We start from the raw sequence: 18,527 nt of genomic DNA on the forward strand, positions 1-18,527 counted from the left end.
TATTTTAGTAGCAATGAGGTAATCAAATATGCTGTTCTTGGAGGCTTGAAATTTGTCTGCATTCATGGAGACTTTTTGCTGGTAAATCTGCATCTGTGTAGGTTAACAGGAAATAAGTCCTATTTAGCTTGGGGTGATTTACTTCTGAGAAAACACATTGGGCTATGAAAGGATAATAATAAGTGGATACTCATTACATATTTATTTTAAAGGGCTCTGAGGCACTCAAGACAAATCACAACTAATCTGTGAGCAATGAAAGTTTGATCAAAGCCAGAACAAAAACTACTGCAATCAAAAAAGGCTGGGCAGCAGATAATGCCAACCAAAAGTCTTAGTTTGAGTAGAAACTAAATTAATATGAGATAACTGTGATGCAGTCAAAATATTATCCTTGGGGATGAAATCTGTGTATGGAAGTGTACTTATAGCATCTAAATATGAACATGCATTTTGCATTTTGGATAAATGCATACTTTGAAATGGATATTAACAGTTACTTGCATTGATTACCATAAATATTCCAAAACACTTTGGTTCCTGTCTGAAGATAGATGCTCACAGTAAGTGGCCTATGACAGCAGATGTGAATACATGTTTGCCATCCACCTTGTAATACTGTTGTAATACGCCAACTATGCGGCTGGGTAGTGTTTGTGAGGTTATCATTGGACAATTCTCATCTTATTTTGAATCCCAACAATGGATTCCATGCACAGAAGCCCTGTTCCACACACAAGAAAAGAAGTATGGAAAATACATTATAGCAGCTCAGGCATTGCACGAAATGCTATGGAAGGATAGTCTGATTGCCATGCAATGTAATTCACACACATCTCTGTTCACTCAGATAAGCAAATACTGGTAGATAAGCAAATACTGAAAATAAATGTTAATATATAGCTATCCTTTCCCCACCTCCTTTAAAATGCTTGAGAGAGATCTGCAGTTGTTGTCAAGGCTCTGTTGTTACCATAGATGCAGTTCTGAAATAAATAGAGCTGTTTAGTCCTTTATGGAGAATCACAAATATTGTATTAGTGGCACAGCCCTTCAAAAAAGTTAGGACCTAACAAGAACCATAAGCCACTGTTTTCAGTAGGATGACACTGCTTTATTTTGCTCTTTATTGTCACTTTTCTATGTATTTCCACTTTTAACTTCACACATTTGAAAGGTGCCTAGAAGAATATGCCTTCTCTTCTTTCTCCACTGCTTCCCATTTTTAAAAATATAATATTTACATGGTGCTGCAGATTGATGACCAAGTTTCCTCAAATTATTCAGTGGGCCACAAAATATTTATTGTATTTCTGTCCTAAAATTTCCAGTGGACATCTGTCAAAGAGATAATTAGGTTCATGCCCAATTAGCTTCACAAATGCTATACCATTAGGCATTCTCAGTCTCCAACTCCACCTCAATATGTAATCTTTTGTTTTAAGGTGTCAGATCACTTTTGGCTTAGTTTTTTTGAAAACAAAAAAACCAAAATAACACAATGGTAGAAAAAAAAAGAAGAAGGAACTTAATGGGTTTTACCCAACTAACTTACTCAGAGTAAACCCGTTGAAATCAATATATCAGTAAGTTAATCAAGTATTTAATATTTTGGTATATTTTAATGTAAAAATATATTTTGGTTATCACTGATACTCAGTATTGTGTGTGTGTATCCTATGACCATGATGGTCAAATCAATAAACTGTACAATGCAACGTATGCTTGATAGGACTAATATGGGATACAACTCAACTTTTATAAGTACTTGTACCCAGTTTATTTTTTTTAAGATACGTTCAACAAATTCCAGGAACTTGAAAGTTACCATATCTGGTCTCCAATGCTGTAGCAGGGTCCTTCATATTTGCATAATACAGTGTGCCACAAGCAAGAAAGCAGAAGAGGTTAGGTCTTGTATCAATAGACTGAAGGCGTTCATCTCTACATAGTTCCATCCTTATTCCAGACATCATGATATATCAGTATATTGCGATGTTGAAAACCGGATATTGCTCAGCCCTAGTGATGAGACATCTTTCCATTGTTAGAATGTGAGTATTTAAGCGGTCAGGGCTCTTCACAAGATCCATTTGTTTATCTGGGTACGAGGTTTCATTTTGCTGGGATATGTATTCATCCCTGAAAAGCAGAGTGTCATCTCTAAGGTGAAGTTAAACCTAGTATGCACTTCCATCAAAGGTGTTGTAATAATCACATGCTGCCAAAACTCTATTGCTTTATTTTGTGTCATTTTATAGTCAACCCTTCCTTGAAAATGTTAAAGGCAGTGTACATTATTCTCTTCCACTCTCCCATCTCTCTCTCTCTTTCTCTCCCTCCTCCATTTCAGTTGCTCTGTGAGAGAGAGACTGGCCCAAGTTACCTAGTGATCTACATTTTGGAGTAGGAATATGAACTTGGGCCTCTCTGGTCTTATTATCATATACTTGTCTGACATCCACACCTCTAGCTAGTAATAGAGTCTTTAATTTGATTTTTAAATACCCATTTAGGGGTCCAGTTGGTGAAAAATGTGCATTTATGTTAAATCAACTGAAGAGTAAACATTTTCATTGAACCAAGTGCAACCTTTCCTTGTCCCTTCTTAAAGAGGTTGGCAATGGCATATAGAAATGTAGTTAATTGTGAGCTTACCAGCTAAGAAGGATTTTATAATGGATGGTTTTGGTTCCTGGGATTCAAAATTTAATGAATTTAGGCATAATACTCAGCCATGTGCTTATGCAGTTAGGGATTTTGGGTTTTGCTTTTAATAGAATATTAATCTCAAAATAGAAGATGTGGTGTGCATTGAACCTGGTGTGATAGTGTGAATTCTGGGAATTTTCAGTGAAACCACTGTATGAGCAGCATTACTATTAAAGATACATAGGTGTTCTCAACACTTTGGATACTACCTTCAGCTTATAACCTAAGAAAATAGCTGTGCAAATATTTTTAAAGTCCTTTTCCTGTGTTTTTTAAAGCAGGTATGGAGAAGCATGCTTCTCTCTGTACATCATCCTTCATTAAGGCATATGAGAAAGAGATTCAATATACATATTAAACTGAAATCTAATTATTAACTGAATTGCTGTTTTTGAGTAGCACTTGCAAGTGTTGCAATTAAGTGATACAATTAGCTTACATGGAAGCAGATTCTTAGGTGTTACCTTGGTTGCAAACTATTCTGCCTGAAATGGATATTGTGTTATTTGTTACATAACTACTTTTAAGTTCCCCCGTTGATCTGTTAACAACTGATCAAGCTTCAATATACCGTACTTCGCTGTGTATAATACGAGGTTTTCTTTAAAATAATGTTTGAAAATGGGGGTTGTCTTATACACTGATAGTGCATGGGGGGACGGGTGATTGGTTGCAGCCGCGAGCAGGAGCTTGTCAGCGGCGATTTGGTGTGTGATTGGTTGCTGCTGCAAGGGCTGCTTTGGATTGGCTGCTGCTACGGTAATTGTGTGGGTGATTGGTTGCTGTGGAAAGGGCTGTTTTGGATTGGCTGCTGCTGCGGCAAATGGGTGTGCGATTGGTGAGCGGGCACACTTGTTGGATTCTGCGATGTGAGCGATTGTAAGCATTTTCATTCTGATTAGTGATTTTTGGCATCCCCCAAAAAAGCTTAACATCCCTGGGCAATCCCCCCCCAAAAGCTCAACAACTCTGGGCTATCCGCCCCCCAAAAAGCTCAATAACTTTGTGCAATCCTCCCCCCAAAACTCTCAACAACTCTGGGCCATCTCCCTCCATTTTCTTAAATTTGAGCCCCCCAAAATAGGGGTCATCTTACACAGGGTGTGTGTGTTATACACAGAAAAATACGGTATATTATCCTGCATTGATTGTTGTTGTTGTTGCTACAGCTGGAAACTGATTTCTTTTCCAGATAAATGCCTGTTTTGCTTTGTCTCCGAACACAGAAAATTGTGCTACTGTATTTACACTATTAGAATAAATGTAATTCACAGAAGTTCATGTACAGGAGAGATGTTCTCAAAAAGCAGCTGGAAAAGTGTCCTGTTGTGCACATAGGAAACAAACATGAATTTCCTTCCTCTGTAGTTTAATTCTAACGTTTTCCTTGCTTTGTTTGAATCAAGGGCTTGCTGGATGTGAATAAACAGAGCAGCACCTGCAAATTTGTCATAAATGGAAATAGCTTGATAGCTAAGCATAACAATGAAATCATAAAGAAATTTATCTGTTTATTAAAAGCTCAGTAAACATCTATCAGCATTAAGAAAATACATGAAAATACTGTGAAGGAGAGGAAATACTGCATAAGAGTTTATGACCATTTCATGTGGGGATTCCATTCCCAGCCCCCACATGAATTGACAGGACGCATATGAACACACCCTACCCTGTTATGCCTCATTATGCCCCACTCCTGTTCCCCTCATTATGCCCTTTTAGTGATGTGTTTTGTGATCTTTTCTGTCAATTCCAGGTTGGGCGCTGTGCATGTGTCTTTCAGACGTGCATTAATCAGTCATTGCCTGTACAGTGGTGCCTCGCAAGACGAAATTAATTCGTTCCGCGAGTCTCTTCATCTAGCAGTTTTTTCGTCTTGCGAAGCAACCCTATTAGCGGCTTAGCAGATTAGCGCTGTTAGCGGTTTAGCGGCTATTAGCGGCTATTAAAGGCTTAAGGGATTAGCGGATTAGCTGCTAAAAGGCTATTAGCGGTTTAGCGGCTTAGAAAAAGGGGGTGGGGAGCGAAAAAAAATCTCAAGACTTGCAAGACATTTTCGTCTTGCGAAGCAAGCCCATAGGGAAATTCGTCCTGCGAAGCGCATCGAAAAACAGAAAACCCTTTCGTCTAGCGGGTTTTCCGTCTTGCAAGGCATTTGTCTTGCGGGGTACCACTGTATTGCTTTTATAAATCAGTGATGATGCTTTTAGAAATCAGTGGTGTCTCTTTATGAACTGTCAGCTTTGAAGGCCTCAGCATCTCCTATAGTGTTGGGGAAAATAGTTGGATTTTGCAGAAAGCTAAATCCATAATAGTAGTTTATAAGTGTTTATTGCAGTGTTGTAAATTGGATATTCATGAACTTGGATATGAATGGAATATGGAGTTAGTGTTTCAATTCATTTCGAATCCAGTGTCCGCTAATGCTTGTACATGGAATAGCAAAGCGTAGATGTCATGATGTCTGAACTGGACCATTGTTGTGCACTTTCTCTTTCTTGCTGTATATTTTGCCTAAGATATGTAAAGGTCTTTGGAAGTACTGAGTGCAAAACATCCCCAGCCTGGTGCTTTCTAGGTGATTCCCATCATCCCTGACCATTGACTATGTTGGCTAGTACTGATGGGAGTTGTAATAAAAAACATATGGAGGGTACCCGGTTTGAGAAGGCTGTTGTAAAGGCTAACTACAATGAAACAGCCTGCCACCTTTTTGTATGTGACTTTTCCCTAAGCAAAAACTATGCAAGCAAACTTTTGTGAACTAGTACCCATCAGTTTCACTAGCTTTGTTAAGATTGCAGTATTGGAATTTGACAGTTGGGAACTTCATGTATCTTTTTGGCAGATCCTTGGGCATCAGAAGATTATATGTAGTGGAATATTGGTGGTCATTAGTATGTAGATTTGGAGTGTCAAGTAATGGGTGAATGAACACGTTTTGCTGTTAAAAGTGATAGGCCCGGCAGCAAATATTATTTGTATTGTTGTTTTTTACCTTCTTTGCCACATAATTCATATGTATTATCAGACTTTTCTTCTGATAGTGAATTAGGGCAGAAAAACCTCAGGTATCTGGGACTTAAATGCCTAAAGATCTGCTTCTGGTGTCTAGGCATTTAAAATATTAAATCAGTTCTGTGTAAGGTTGGCACTTTAAAAACTTTGGTGCTGGCTTCAGTCAAAGCTGGTGTTTCCCTGTTTATAAAATGCCCTCCCTAGTGAGATGTGGCTGTCCCCATCATTATTAACTTTCAAGAGGCATTTGGAAACACTCCTGTGTATTACCCAGGCATTTTGGTGACTGAAGAAAACAGTTCCTGGGAACTATGAGATCACTTCATGAAATGATGTTGTTAACTGGAACTGCTTTTAGAATGCTTTTAACTGTAGCTGCTTTTTAAATGTTTTAACTATAATTGTTTTTAGGATATTTTAATTGTTTTAGTATTTTTTCATATTTAAATTATGGGTGTGTTTGCCACCCTGGGCTGCTTTCGGAGGAAGGGTGAGATATAAATGCAATAAATAAATATGAGAACCTGGACAAAAACATAGTGCTATCTTTTCTAGCGCTATCTATGACAGTTCAAAACTTGCTGCGTATAATTTTTGAATGCTTCTTTTCCTTGGAATATCCTCAGTTGGAGGCAGCAAGGCTTCCAAATACCAGTTGTTGGAAACCATAGGAGGAGAAAGTGCTCTTGTGCTCATGTTTCCCACAGGCATCTGGTTGATGGGATGCTCTGAGAATGGGATGCTGGACTAGATGGGCCATTGGTCTGATCCAGCAGGCTATTCTTATATTCTTACATTCCATGTTGAAGGATATGTTTTGGAATTTATGGTAAAGCCGTTGATCACTTTCTTGGCCTTCCTATTTTTCACATGCCCTTTGTAACAGTTGTCAAAGAGAGCAAGAGTTATTTTGCCTAATTTGCCTTAGTTCATAACATTTATTTTCCTCCAATCAATGCTCTTTTTATATTGCATATATCCATAGCAATAAGAAGTGAGAGTAACTGGAGCAACTGTTGCTAGGTACTGTGACACTGTTTCCAAGTTTATATTAGAATTCGTAAGTACCCCTTTATGAATAAAATAAGAAATATAATAGAAAAGTCAAATAAAGCCTAACTTCATTTATATGCAGATAATTTGACATTTCAGTCAGAAGAAATTTGGATTTCCAAAATGCATCTTAGCAAGTGATTAATTTTTGGCATTTTAAAGTGTCCTAATTTATTGTTTCCCTGCAGTTTAATTTCAAATGGAGGCAAAGGTACAGCAAAGCTGTTGGTACACTTCTATTTTCATGTACATTTATTAACATGTCTCATTGATTTTAGTGGAATTTAGTTCCATATGAGCATATGCAATTAAATTGAATTTTATCTTATTGATGGAAATGGTGCTGAAGTCACTAAGCAATTTACATTTGTGTAAGAATTTTAATAGGAATTTTGCTCTGAAAAGATTCTCCTAATGATGTATCTATTTCAATGAACATGTGGGAGTTTGGGGAATGTATAATGTCATAAAATGGGAGCAGGGTTATGACAAGCTATGCTTTCTAAAAGCTAATTATTAAGCAGTTAGCAGCTACATATGATTGTAAATTTGATTAAACCCCAAAGCCACTTCTCTTTTTCTATACATGTAAATATAGTTAACCTTAGAGATGCACTTGACTGTTTATAATGTACAAAGAAGCACATTTTCTGGAACATAGGCATGGAAATCTCAAAAATCTGCTTTCCCGCTGCCAAAAAATAGCATATAAGTTCAGGAAACATGAATTAATGTGCTTTAGCAACCCTACCCCTCCGTTCTTTAACTGGTAGTCTAGGCTCCCTATGAATTTTCTTTATTTGAAATTGTATATTACAGAATTAGCTGTGCTTTACACACTTTTACACTAAGCTTTCCCAGCCTTCTAGATCCTTTGAATTCCCAACAGTGCCACCTAGCATGGCCAATGGTCAGGAATGATGTGAATTGTAGTCCAAAACGAATAGAGGGCAACAAGTTGAAGGAAGGCTGCTCTACATTTCTGCTCTCTCACCATCTGGCAAAACTAGTGGTTGGGATCCCAAACATGTGGTTAGTCCTAGAGGTTTTAACCACTAGGAATTTCATATCTACCACCAGAACCTAACCTCTTTCACAGCTAAATGATGCTCTTGACTCCCAATGTGAATGTGGCTTTGTTTAGTTGAATTATTATAGCTTTAATAATATTATTATTATTAATAATAATAATAATAATAATAATAATAATGGTAATATAAAGCGTGACCTAGTCAGTGCTATACACTTTAATCTCCAATTTATTTCAGTGGAATTGTTAAACATGTGCTTAAGCAGAGAACATTAAAGCACAGATGGTAGTGGCACTGTGACAGAAGAAAATGTGTTTCTTCTATAATAAAAAACATTAACGGGAATATCTCTGCATTTGACCCACCAGGAAGTGGCCCCTGTGCCACTCTGGTATCCTATGAATCAAACATCAAATGTTACTTCTGGTGATAAATTGTGGGACTTGAGACTCCAGCACACCATGGGTGAGCAGATGGTTGAAAACATGTACACCACACATTTTTTAAAAAGTTGACTGTTGAGAAGGCAGCGCTTCAGATGAAAAGCCTTCCAATCTGCAAAGGCTTTTAAAGGTAATCACCTGCACTTTGAACTGGGTCTGGAAACAAATTGGTAGCTAGTGCAGGTGTTTCAACAGGGCAGTTACTTGCTCCAAGTAAGCATCTCCATTTAATAGCCTGGCTGTGGGAGTACGGGAGGTGATAGTGGAGTGGCTTGATAGCCAGCAAGATGAACACATAATTTTCTAGCTCCTGATTTTATCTGCTAATAAATCAGCTTATCAGACCTGATGCTTGAACTGAAAGAAATGCATTAAAACATGGACAATGAAACAAAGATCTCAGCAACAGTTAGATCTGAGTTTAAAGTCCCATATTCCCATCTGAAATAGACTGGAATTGCCAAGAACTCAGGGAGATAAAACTGAATATTACATGGCAAAGAGCTACCTGAAGCTGTAAAAAAGTGCCAAACTTGTGGGGAAAGGGCCAGGCGACGGAGAGTATAGTTTGTAAAATTAAAATGGGGAATTATTCAGGCTTGGACTAAGAGCTAATATAGGGGATGCTGTTAGAAATTAAATGGTCTGTGAGAAATAGAAGGGGAAATGCAATGCACTTTTTACTCCACTGCATCAGTTACAGTTGTCCTGATGTGAAAATGACATTAAGAAAGAACATGACATTAAGAAAGAGGTCTCCAGGAGTGGACTACTTATATAATTTCCATACCCTTGCAAATGGTGGTGGTTAGCAACAATAAATCCAAATCTCACTAGGTAATGGGGGTGACTCAGTGCCCACCCCTCACAACCATCCTCAGCCCACCTGGTGGCAAACAGTGTTGACACATCCTAATGAATCTTCCCGAGTTAAAGAATGGCCACTACACAAATTTTACACTGCTTATACAGTGGTGTTTCTTGTCAAATCAAGGCCACAGTAGTATGTATGAATTTTACCGGCACTCATTAGTGACCTTGGCTAGGACAGAAAGAACATTTGACTGTGGAATAGAAGGCAGGCAAGGCTGGATAATAAAAAAGGCTTCAAGAGGAGAGATGAGTCATAGACATACAAAGATAAAAGCTTTGCAAATGATACACCCACAGAATCTTATCATAAGCAACATTTTACTTTAGCTCCTATTAATGGGAGTTTTGAGAAATTATGTAAGAACTTTAAAGGGCTCACTCTTAACTTGGTGGGAGGTTATGAAAGAGAATATGTAGCCAGAATATTCCACTTGGGAATCAGAAAGCTTTTTTAAAAAATAATAATAATATGCTGTTAATATTAGTAGCTCCTTACTTTAGCTGGACAGCTGTTAAGAGTTGTATGGAAACAGTTTGTAAAACAAACCCCAATATTTGATTATTATTTTTGCCTTTGTGTCTGTTAAAAGGACAAGAAATGTATATATTTGCTCATGCTTTAATAACCACAGATTTGTATAACAGCATTATAATATTGGTGGTTTTATTTTCAATCCCTTTGCTATGAATCCCTAGTATGGAGTTTACACTTTCATAGCAGTAGTGTTTTGCACTGACATTTTCATCAAGGCATCCACCAGCAGTAGCCAAGAGTCCCTTTTCTGTTCAGTCATTTGCAATCATCTGTATACATAATTAACATTAGTTCTTATGGGGTCGCCATGGAGAAAGGTATTTAAAGTTACCATGGGCTTCCTTTGACACTTTAAAAAAATTATTCAGATTAGGGTTCTAGATTCAGGTAGGTAGCCATGTTGGTCTGATGCCGTCTGTGTGTGTGTGTGTGTGTGTGTGTGTGTGTATGTCCAGTAGCACCTTAGAGACTAACTAAGTTTGTTCTTGTTATAAACTTCCGTGTGCATGCACACTTCTTCAGATTCAGATTGTGGTGTCTGTGAAAAATGGTACTCAGTTGGGCTGCTCTTAACTTGCTATGTGAATACATATTTTGTTTTATTTTGTTTTATTGAGAGCCAAACTGCATATGCAAACTGAATCTCATGACTTTTTTTAAGATTGAAAGTGGAGAAATGGTGGGGAATGGGAAGGGGGGAACTTAATATTAGAGCCTCCCTGTGGGGAGAAATATCCAGGGGTAAATGGGAAGTTTTGCATTTTTTTTATTTTATCTTAAGCTTAGTTTCAATAGATTATGGGAACTAGGGGACTGGGCCCAAAGGCTTCAAGATAAAGTAGGGTTTTGCAAAGGGTTTTGAAGTAGTTAAAGGTAAGGTAAAGGACCCCTGGACGGTTAGGTCCAGTCAAAGGTGACTATGGGGTGCTGCGCTCATCTCGCTTCAGGCAGAGGGAGCTGGCATTTGTCCACAGACAGCTTTCTGGGTCATGTGGCCACCATGACTAAATCACTTCTGGTGCAACACACAGGTGTTCTAGCTTACTGTTTTGGTCATAGAGGGCATCAAAGAAGAATGAACAGAGTTATCTGAGGGAACAGAAGACTTTTGGAAGGAGCTATGAATGGGTAAAGATAGGTATCCATAGGAGGAGAGAGATAAAGGGGCCATGATGATAGAAGGCTTTGAAGGTAAGAATAACTTGTGGATCTAGGTGTAGTTATTGAATATCTGCATGTGATTACTTTTGATCCATTTTGACAACTTGTTGGCACTAAACCTTCCTCTATTGTCAATATTTCCAGCTGTTTGAACACAATGGAACACTTGGGAACAGTAGAGCCAGAAGATGATTCAGGATTATTACCACGCCTAGCACCTAGTCCACACAGTGAGGCAGTTGCTCATGAATTTCAGGAACTCTCCTTGCAACCCATCCAATGTTTGCCTCCCCTCAATGAAAGGAAGAACGGTGAGTACAAAATATGACAGATATTTGGTATAGCTATTAAACAAAACTGAATTGTTACTTTTTTATTTAAGTGTTCTGTGATTTTACGCCCACTGAAAAAATGAATATCTGAATGTTGTCCAATAATGTTGCAAAATATGTCATATACTCTATCATAAACATTTATACATGTTTCCCTGCTTGAAATACCAGGTGTTCATCCAGTGCTTGCCTAATGTATTCAGCACATCTGATGAATGCTGAGTACTTCCAAAAATATTAATATCTAGTTTTGGAGTTATCAGTTTTACATTTACTATATTGGGCATTTATGGAACTTAGTGGTTGCTAGTTTCATCTCTTCCTTTTCTGTTTCTTTTGGCTAAGAGACAGGAGATTTTAATCAGGGCATGTCTGTTCTAAAACTGAAACATGTTTCCATTTGGTGTGGTCTTCATTCTTTGCATTTGTTTAGCAAAGCTTACATTTGTATGTGGTCATCTGCTGCTTGTTCCCTGTACAGTTGTTTCCTATGTACTTGCAGCTGTGTTCTGAGGCATTTGGGTTTACCTTAAAGAGCTCCCTGGCTATAATTTGTGCACTCCTAACAGTAAACAATTCTACTGTCTTTTAAAATTTCTATAATAACTTAAAATGGAGGCAGCTGAGGACAGTTTTTGGAATGGGGTTAGAAAGTATCAAGTAAAGAGCAATAGCAAATCCTACCATCTGAAGCAGAAGCAGTGTAGAAGAATAACAATGCAGTTGTCAACACCACTGTTTCCTCTTTCCTAGTAACATCCCGATTTCAGCAATGCATTTTACATGGGTCTTCCTCTAAAGCTTACTCATAAATGTCTGTTGGTTTGAAATACAGCAGCCTGATTATTGACTGGAACTGATCAGTCAGAACATAGCTGACCAGTGTTGAAACCACCTTATTGGCTTCTGATCTGTCTAATTTAAAGTGCTGGTCTCAACCTTTAACATCTAAAGTTGTATACCTTAGGGACCCAAGTTTTTAAAGCAAAGGAACCATTCGCATAAACTTGCTCAGTTAGAAGGATTGAGTTGTATCCAGTGGGACTTCCTCTTCCTTTCCAGCAAGCCCCTCCTGAAATCTGCTCCAGAGGATTCCCTCTAGATTCTGAGGGTAGAAGGGGAGAGAGGGCAAAGTTGTGTTGTGTGAGAGGAGCGCAGTGTTGGATGCAACCAATAGTTATCAGAGGCCCTCTGCTGTCAAAAAGTGAGGTGGATTCCTGAATATCTTCTTCAGGAATGCTCTCCTATAGGATTTGATTAGGTTCTTGCAGGGGGTATTTTTATTGTCTGGACTTTTTAATGCTTTTAATTATTAATCTCTTTAATGTTGCTTTTTTTGCTTTTTTTGTTTGAGGATGTTTACTTGTGATTGTTAGGTGAGGTTTTACCATTTATCACTGTTTCTTCTATTTGCTATAATTTTGAGATGGTTTTAATGGCTGGTTGAGCCATCTTGAAAATTACGTTTTGTAAGGTATGAAGCAAATTCTTTAACAATCCCTTGGCAAGTTGCACCTTTTTATAGAGGAGTAAACAGAACCATGAAGAAAAGTTAACACTCTTTAATCCAGCATAGTTTTTCTCATAATGATACCTCATCGTGCTCTAACTGTATCAATTTTATGAGAAATTGGTACTTCATTTAATCAGAAAATGTTAGAGTTGTATCCAGTGTTATTCCTACTTAGAGTTGACCCATTGAAATCAATGGACCTAAGTTATGTCTATTAATTTTAAGTCTACATATGTAGAGTTTCAGAATGTCAAGTTTTGTGATGAAAAGATCCTTATGTGGAAAAGAGAAGGAGATTAGAGCATGAGAGCAATCCAAATGCACATTCCATTGGCAGTAATGCAGTGCTGGTAGGCAACATTTGCATTCCTGTCCTGCTCATGGAAGCATCTTCTCTGAATCAGATTACGTAGTTATCTTTAGATACCCTTGTCTGTTCAAACTTAAGGCTTGCTATGCTTATGCATAAATACTTAGCATTGGATGCACCAGCACCTAAAAGCAGCATAAATAAGGCTGAAGTTTTGAAAAGCTCTGTTAAAAAGAAAGTCTGGCTGAATAGAGTGGGACTTACTTCTGAGAAAACAAGTGTTGGATCATGCTGTGCATGTATCTAATTTTATTGATTTTGGCTCTTCAGCATAAGGAAGGTAGCACAGTGGGTTTGTACAAGAAATGCTTCCAAGTTGATTCACAACTTGAAAATGAGTGCTTAGATTTTATAGCATCTTATTGGTGATTTATTCTGAACAGAGTGGATTTCTTCCAGGACTTCCAGCACTCTTTTCAACCTAGAATTTGAACAGGTATTTATTGTAGTTTCCTTTGCAGCCTGAAACAAATTATTCAACCTCTGCGTGTTGTGACTTGATTCTGCAGCTCATATTAGGAGAAAACTTTTTCTGAAAGAAGACACCTTCAGAAAGTTGGCGAGTGTGACTATGTGCAGTGCTTTATTTCATTTGATCATATGCGAGTCAAACTGGTAGTTTCTAGCTTTTAATTTTTTTAAAAAGGTTGATTTGTACATTCAGTACTCAGTTCTTTTATCTTCATTTTCCTATTTCGTTGTGGATCTGTTCTGACAAGAATTCTCCTTGTGCCTTAACAGTACTATGGTAACAACTGGCAGGAATCCATTGCTATTGTCTCATGGAGGTGATGGGCATTCTCGCTGCAGCTTTGATACTTGAGGATGTTTTTAGAGGGGCAAGATAATGGGCAGTCAGGTTTGATATTAACTTCGAAGGAAGATCTTGATGGTTTGCTTTTTAAACATAGGAGAATAAGGACATTTAAGTTCTCAGGGCATATGGAATGGTGAGGTGCCAGTTGAGGGGGAGGGGGAGAAAACTGGAGTGGGTGAAAAGAGAATTAACCTGCTAAAGCTGTAATAGGTCTCTTGGATTGGGTGGAGGGAATAAGATTTTCTGAGAAATTTGTTATGAGATTTTTTTGCAGGGGGAAATCTCCCCCACTTTGTGTGTTTTGTTTCTTTTTTAAAATGAATTCATCACACTTTTAAATAGTCGTGAGTACAGTCAGACAAAAAAAATACTCTGTTGCTGTTTTACCAGTACATCTGGAGTTTAAAAATAACATCGTACATCATGTCTAATAGAGTTCAGTGGGTCATGGGTACAACCATGAACAGCTTTTTTGATTCCGTCATAAAAACACATATAAGGGGTTCGTCTGTCTTCTCAGCTTGGGATCAAATATGGACTAGGAGACTGCAGGAAATTTTCTGTCCTCTGAACTGTTTGTTGTACACAGCAAGTAGATAAGATCAACATTCCCAAAATGTAATACCTTTAAACATGTTCATCAAAAGGTTTTTGGTACCTATCTTGGATTTTGATTCTTGAAGGTCCTTTCCCCTAAGTTTAGGACTGGCAACTTAAATCCAATGTTAGAGATACTTTGTATAGCCTACAAATTTTCTTCAAAGTCCTGTAAACCTCCAGGTTTCCTTTTTGAAAACATTTTTTTTAACTCAGGTTAACAGGTTAAGACACAATTTCATCCTGGCAGAGACTCTAAAAGGGCAAAATATATATGATCCTGAATGACTTCCATATATCATGTTGGGCAAGCCTATCATACGATTCCTTAAAGTTTTGGCTCATTTCTTTTAGTCTTTTGTGTTCCTAGTACATGTCATCTTAAGGTTGAAAGGAGTGACACCTCCAGCTCCCCAATTCCACAATAATGAAATTGTACTCTTGAGTTTGGTTTCAAATGCTACCTACACCAGATTAACGTGGTCGGTGTTTTACATATGCTAGCATTTGGGAAGTGTGCAGGAAGGCAGCTTTTCGTTGGTTTGGAGATTGTACATGAGTTTCTTTATTTAGAATTTAAATCCAAACAAGTATTGTTGCCCAAAGTGAACATGAAGCATTTTTAGTTCTTCGTAGTAAAGAAAGTCAATGACCAGTACTCAATAACCATTTTTTGAAGAAATGAAGAACCCGTGGCCTTGCAGATATTGTTGGATTGTAATCCTATCATCCATGATAATTTGCCATGTTAGCTAGTGCTGGTAGGAGTTGAGGTCCAAGTGCGTTTTGAGGGCCCCAGTTTCTTCATCCCAGTATTATTGCTTAAAGAGGCGCATGTAGTCTACATGGGTTTATTACACTAGACAGCTGTGCACAGACTTGTGGGTTTCCGAATGTAGCCCTGACAGAACATTGATTCTCTCTAATTTAAGCATCAATTAAATATGACACTGATTCAGATTTACTGGTTACACATCATGATCCAGGGTTGTCTCCTGTAACTTCAGTGGACTTTAAGAATTCCTTTTCACAACTCTGTCTAAAAAGACTTGAGTAGGGCTGGGGGGGGGGGGAATAATGTGATGTGTGAAATAATTTTGACCCTTGGTGAGAATGTACATGTTATCTAAGGGATGGCATCTCTTATGCTATAAGAAATGCGAAGAGAGACTTTGTATATACTGGTTTCCCGTTCAGTCTGTCATTGTTACTAGTACTGCCAGTTCCCACAATCCTAACATTCCCTGGGCATCAGTCAGTGTCTGCAAGGAACAATTTTCATGTGAAAAGCCCACAGGCCAAGACTCAGTAGTCTCTAGAGAGCTGACCTCTGAAGTTGAGTCTCTTCTGACATTTTCACAAGCTACTTGAAGTGATTTCTGCAGATTCATTCCATTTGGTAAACTTTTGAACAAAATCCCTGTCCTTTTCAGTAAGATTTATTAAAGCCATTTCCCCCTTTCTCAGTGACAGAATGATGCAATTAAGATGGGAGATGTGTCTGGTGACTAAGTATGATGAAAAATATTGTTTACTGATTCTTATTTTTAAGAAGGAGTACAAAAAGAGTCCATGGTGTTGTTTTACTTCCAGACATTTCTTGTTGATAATGAAGTATTTTGCTGGTAATTAATGTAATGTCTACTTTTTAAAACTAGTTTTTTTAAAAAAATATCTTTTAGGGGGCAAAATGCTAAGTGTAGTGGTTCTCTCTAGATGAATGTTCATAATTTTCTAGTTTCAGTGAAATTACCCTTAGCAGTGTTGTATGCTATTGATGTTCTAAAAATGACCTGTCATTAGGAAAAGATATTGGTGGAATAATTATCAAAGAGTGGGTTACTGTAAGTGTTGCCAATCCTTTTCATTCCATGAGCACATTTCAAATTTCTTGCTTTTCTTTCTTCATTCCCCCCCCCCAAAAAAAAAGTTAGAAAGAGAGAGAGAGAACACATACAGTTTCCCTTTTCAAGGGTTTGGGGTAAAATACAGCTTCAATAGTGTTAAAATGCATGGGTGTAGCCAAGATTTATTTTATACGGGGCAGGCTTTATGTTGGGGGGCAGAACTGAGATATCTGTGATGCAATTGGCCAGTTAGTTAAGGATTTCTATTTATTTACTTGATTTAGGTGGGGCAGCTGCCCCCTCTGCCCCTCCTGGCTACGCCCATGTTAAAATGAATCCTCTTGAATTTGCATGATGTTACACAGGGTCCTATAGCATCAACCATTAAATTAAAGCTTACATTGGCAGACTGCAAAGTAAAAAATCATAGATATGGTGTCTGGGACAAAAACACTGATTCAAGGCATGGCTCCTCATCATGGTTCATTTTTACATAGGATGTCAATCAGTTATATCTATGCACTTAGAGGTGACGCATGATTTTAGGGCATAGTTTGTAAACAATTACAAAAATCCATAAGGATCTGTGCCTCACATCCATGTTTTTGCACCAAGGCAGTACTAGAAAGGCTCAGATCTTTGATTTTTATGGTTCAATCAGTGGAGACAGATGGGATATGTGACTTGATAGAAGGGTTTGTCTGTCTGCCTGGGACAGGTAGCCCATTACAAACTTAGGAAATTTCAAGTGGATCCATTTTACTAGATTGTGTGTGTTTCCTTCTCTCTGTTTCTCTGGTACTTTATTTCTCCCAACTCTTGTAGCACCATGTCTTCTCCACATTGCACAGTCTGTTTTCCTCTCCCATTCCCAGTCTCAAATCTCTCCCCTTTTTCTCATACCATGTCAGGTGCTTCATTGTCTGTTCAGCTGCTGATGTGCTGATCTAAGACTTGGAAACCACATAGTGCAAGAGATTACAAAAAGTTCATTGAAAACTAAACACAGCAACACTATTATGCCAACACCACATATTGCTGAAAAAGGAACTGGGAAAGAGTGTCCACCTTCCCACTTCCTGTTTTACATTCATGCATTTCAAGGCTCAGATTGGTAGCTGATAAAAAAAGCTATATATGTGAAATATATTCTTATGAGGAAAACTTGCCACGAACACATCTAAGGGATTGCTTACTGGGAGCCCAACTCTTCACTTTACTGAATGTTCACATTTAAGGCATCTGTTCTTTGGGTCCTCCCCATGGCTGCTTTAAAATCAATCAGGATTCAAACATCAGAGCATTGGGGAGAGGGTTTAATTCCGTCCCCCAGTGAAAACCAAAAATCCCTTTTCCCCATGGCAAATTGTAACTTGGAGGGTTTGATATTTATATTTTTAATTAGGACTGCAATTTTGGGGGCACAGGCAGCTGCTATTTAAATAAGAAAACTGATTTGTTAAAACTGTGATTGTACATTTTAACATGATGTGTACTTTAGTTCTGTGTTTTAATCGATCATATATTCTATTAATTTTTATTGTTTTTTAATTATTGCTTCCCCACCCTATGTGATTAGCTGTTTCTATTTTAGCTGTAGAGTCTCTGTCAGGGAAAAGGGCAGGAAATAATAATAATAATAATAATAATAATAATAATAATGGTAGCAATCCTATATCCAATTTGCTTTACTTCAAGCTGACATTTATAAGGATTTTGCTTTTAACTTTTTATTATTGTTGCACACCACCCCAATCTCTGAGTGATGTGAGATTTCAGAGGCTCTAGGCAATAATCAAGGCTTTCATTTATCATTCAGAATGATGCATAGCGGAGACTGTGGTATTTTTCATGATATATTGTTTATTTACACATATATACAACCTGAGCCTATGAAGGAGGGGTTCACAGTATCAACACCCCAAGAGGGCCTTGCTTCTCCCATAGCCACAGCCTTAGATTCAAAACAGAAATCAAGCATTGCTCCCTCTCTCTCCTCAGCTTGCTGCTTTTCTTCTACCTAACACCACTTCGCTCTCTCTCAACTTTTGCTTTGTCCTTCTAACTATCCATGAGTTGAGGGAGGGTGCCCCACCTATTTGCCATCTCATACTGATCCACTTAATTTGTTCCCCTTAATGGCCAGTTACTCAGGTGACCACCTTACCAGGAAGTTAACATGGCTTTAACACTCGCTGGATCCAGGGGTTAGAAGGGCCTTAGCC

At 38.0% G+C, this 18,527-nt stretch overlaps 1 protein-coding gene across 8 annotated transcripts in view; it reads left to right on the top strand.

Annotated features, from left to right (window-relative positions):
- Positions 1-18,527, top strand: part of MRTFB (myocardin related transcription factor B) — an 88,681-nt gene that overhangs the window by 19,758 nt on the left and 50,396 nt on the right. For 7 of the 8 annotated variants that reach the window (XM_083412530.1, XM_083412525.1, XM_083412528.1 and 4 more), the window contains one exon: positions 10,971-11,137. In XM_083412530.1, coding sequence (XP_083268656.1) covers positions 10,984-11,137 — 154 coding nt within the window. In that variant the 5' untranslated portion in view covers positions 10,971-10,983. Of the gene's footprint in view, positions 1-8,256; positions 8,388-10,970; positions 11,138-18,527 lie in introns of those variants that run through there. The other variant, XM_083412531.1, reaches the window with a different exon arrangement.

Source organism: Podarcis tiliguerta, assembly GCF_965153285.1.
Source record: "Podarcis tiliguerta genome assembly, chromosome: 14".
In the NCBI taxonomy this organism is placed as follows: domain Eukaryota; kingdom Metazoa; phylum Chordata; class Lepidosauria; order Squamata; family Lacertidae; genus Podarcis; species Podarcis tiliguerta.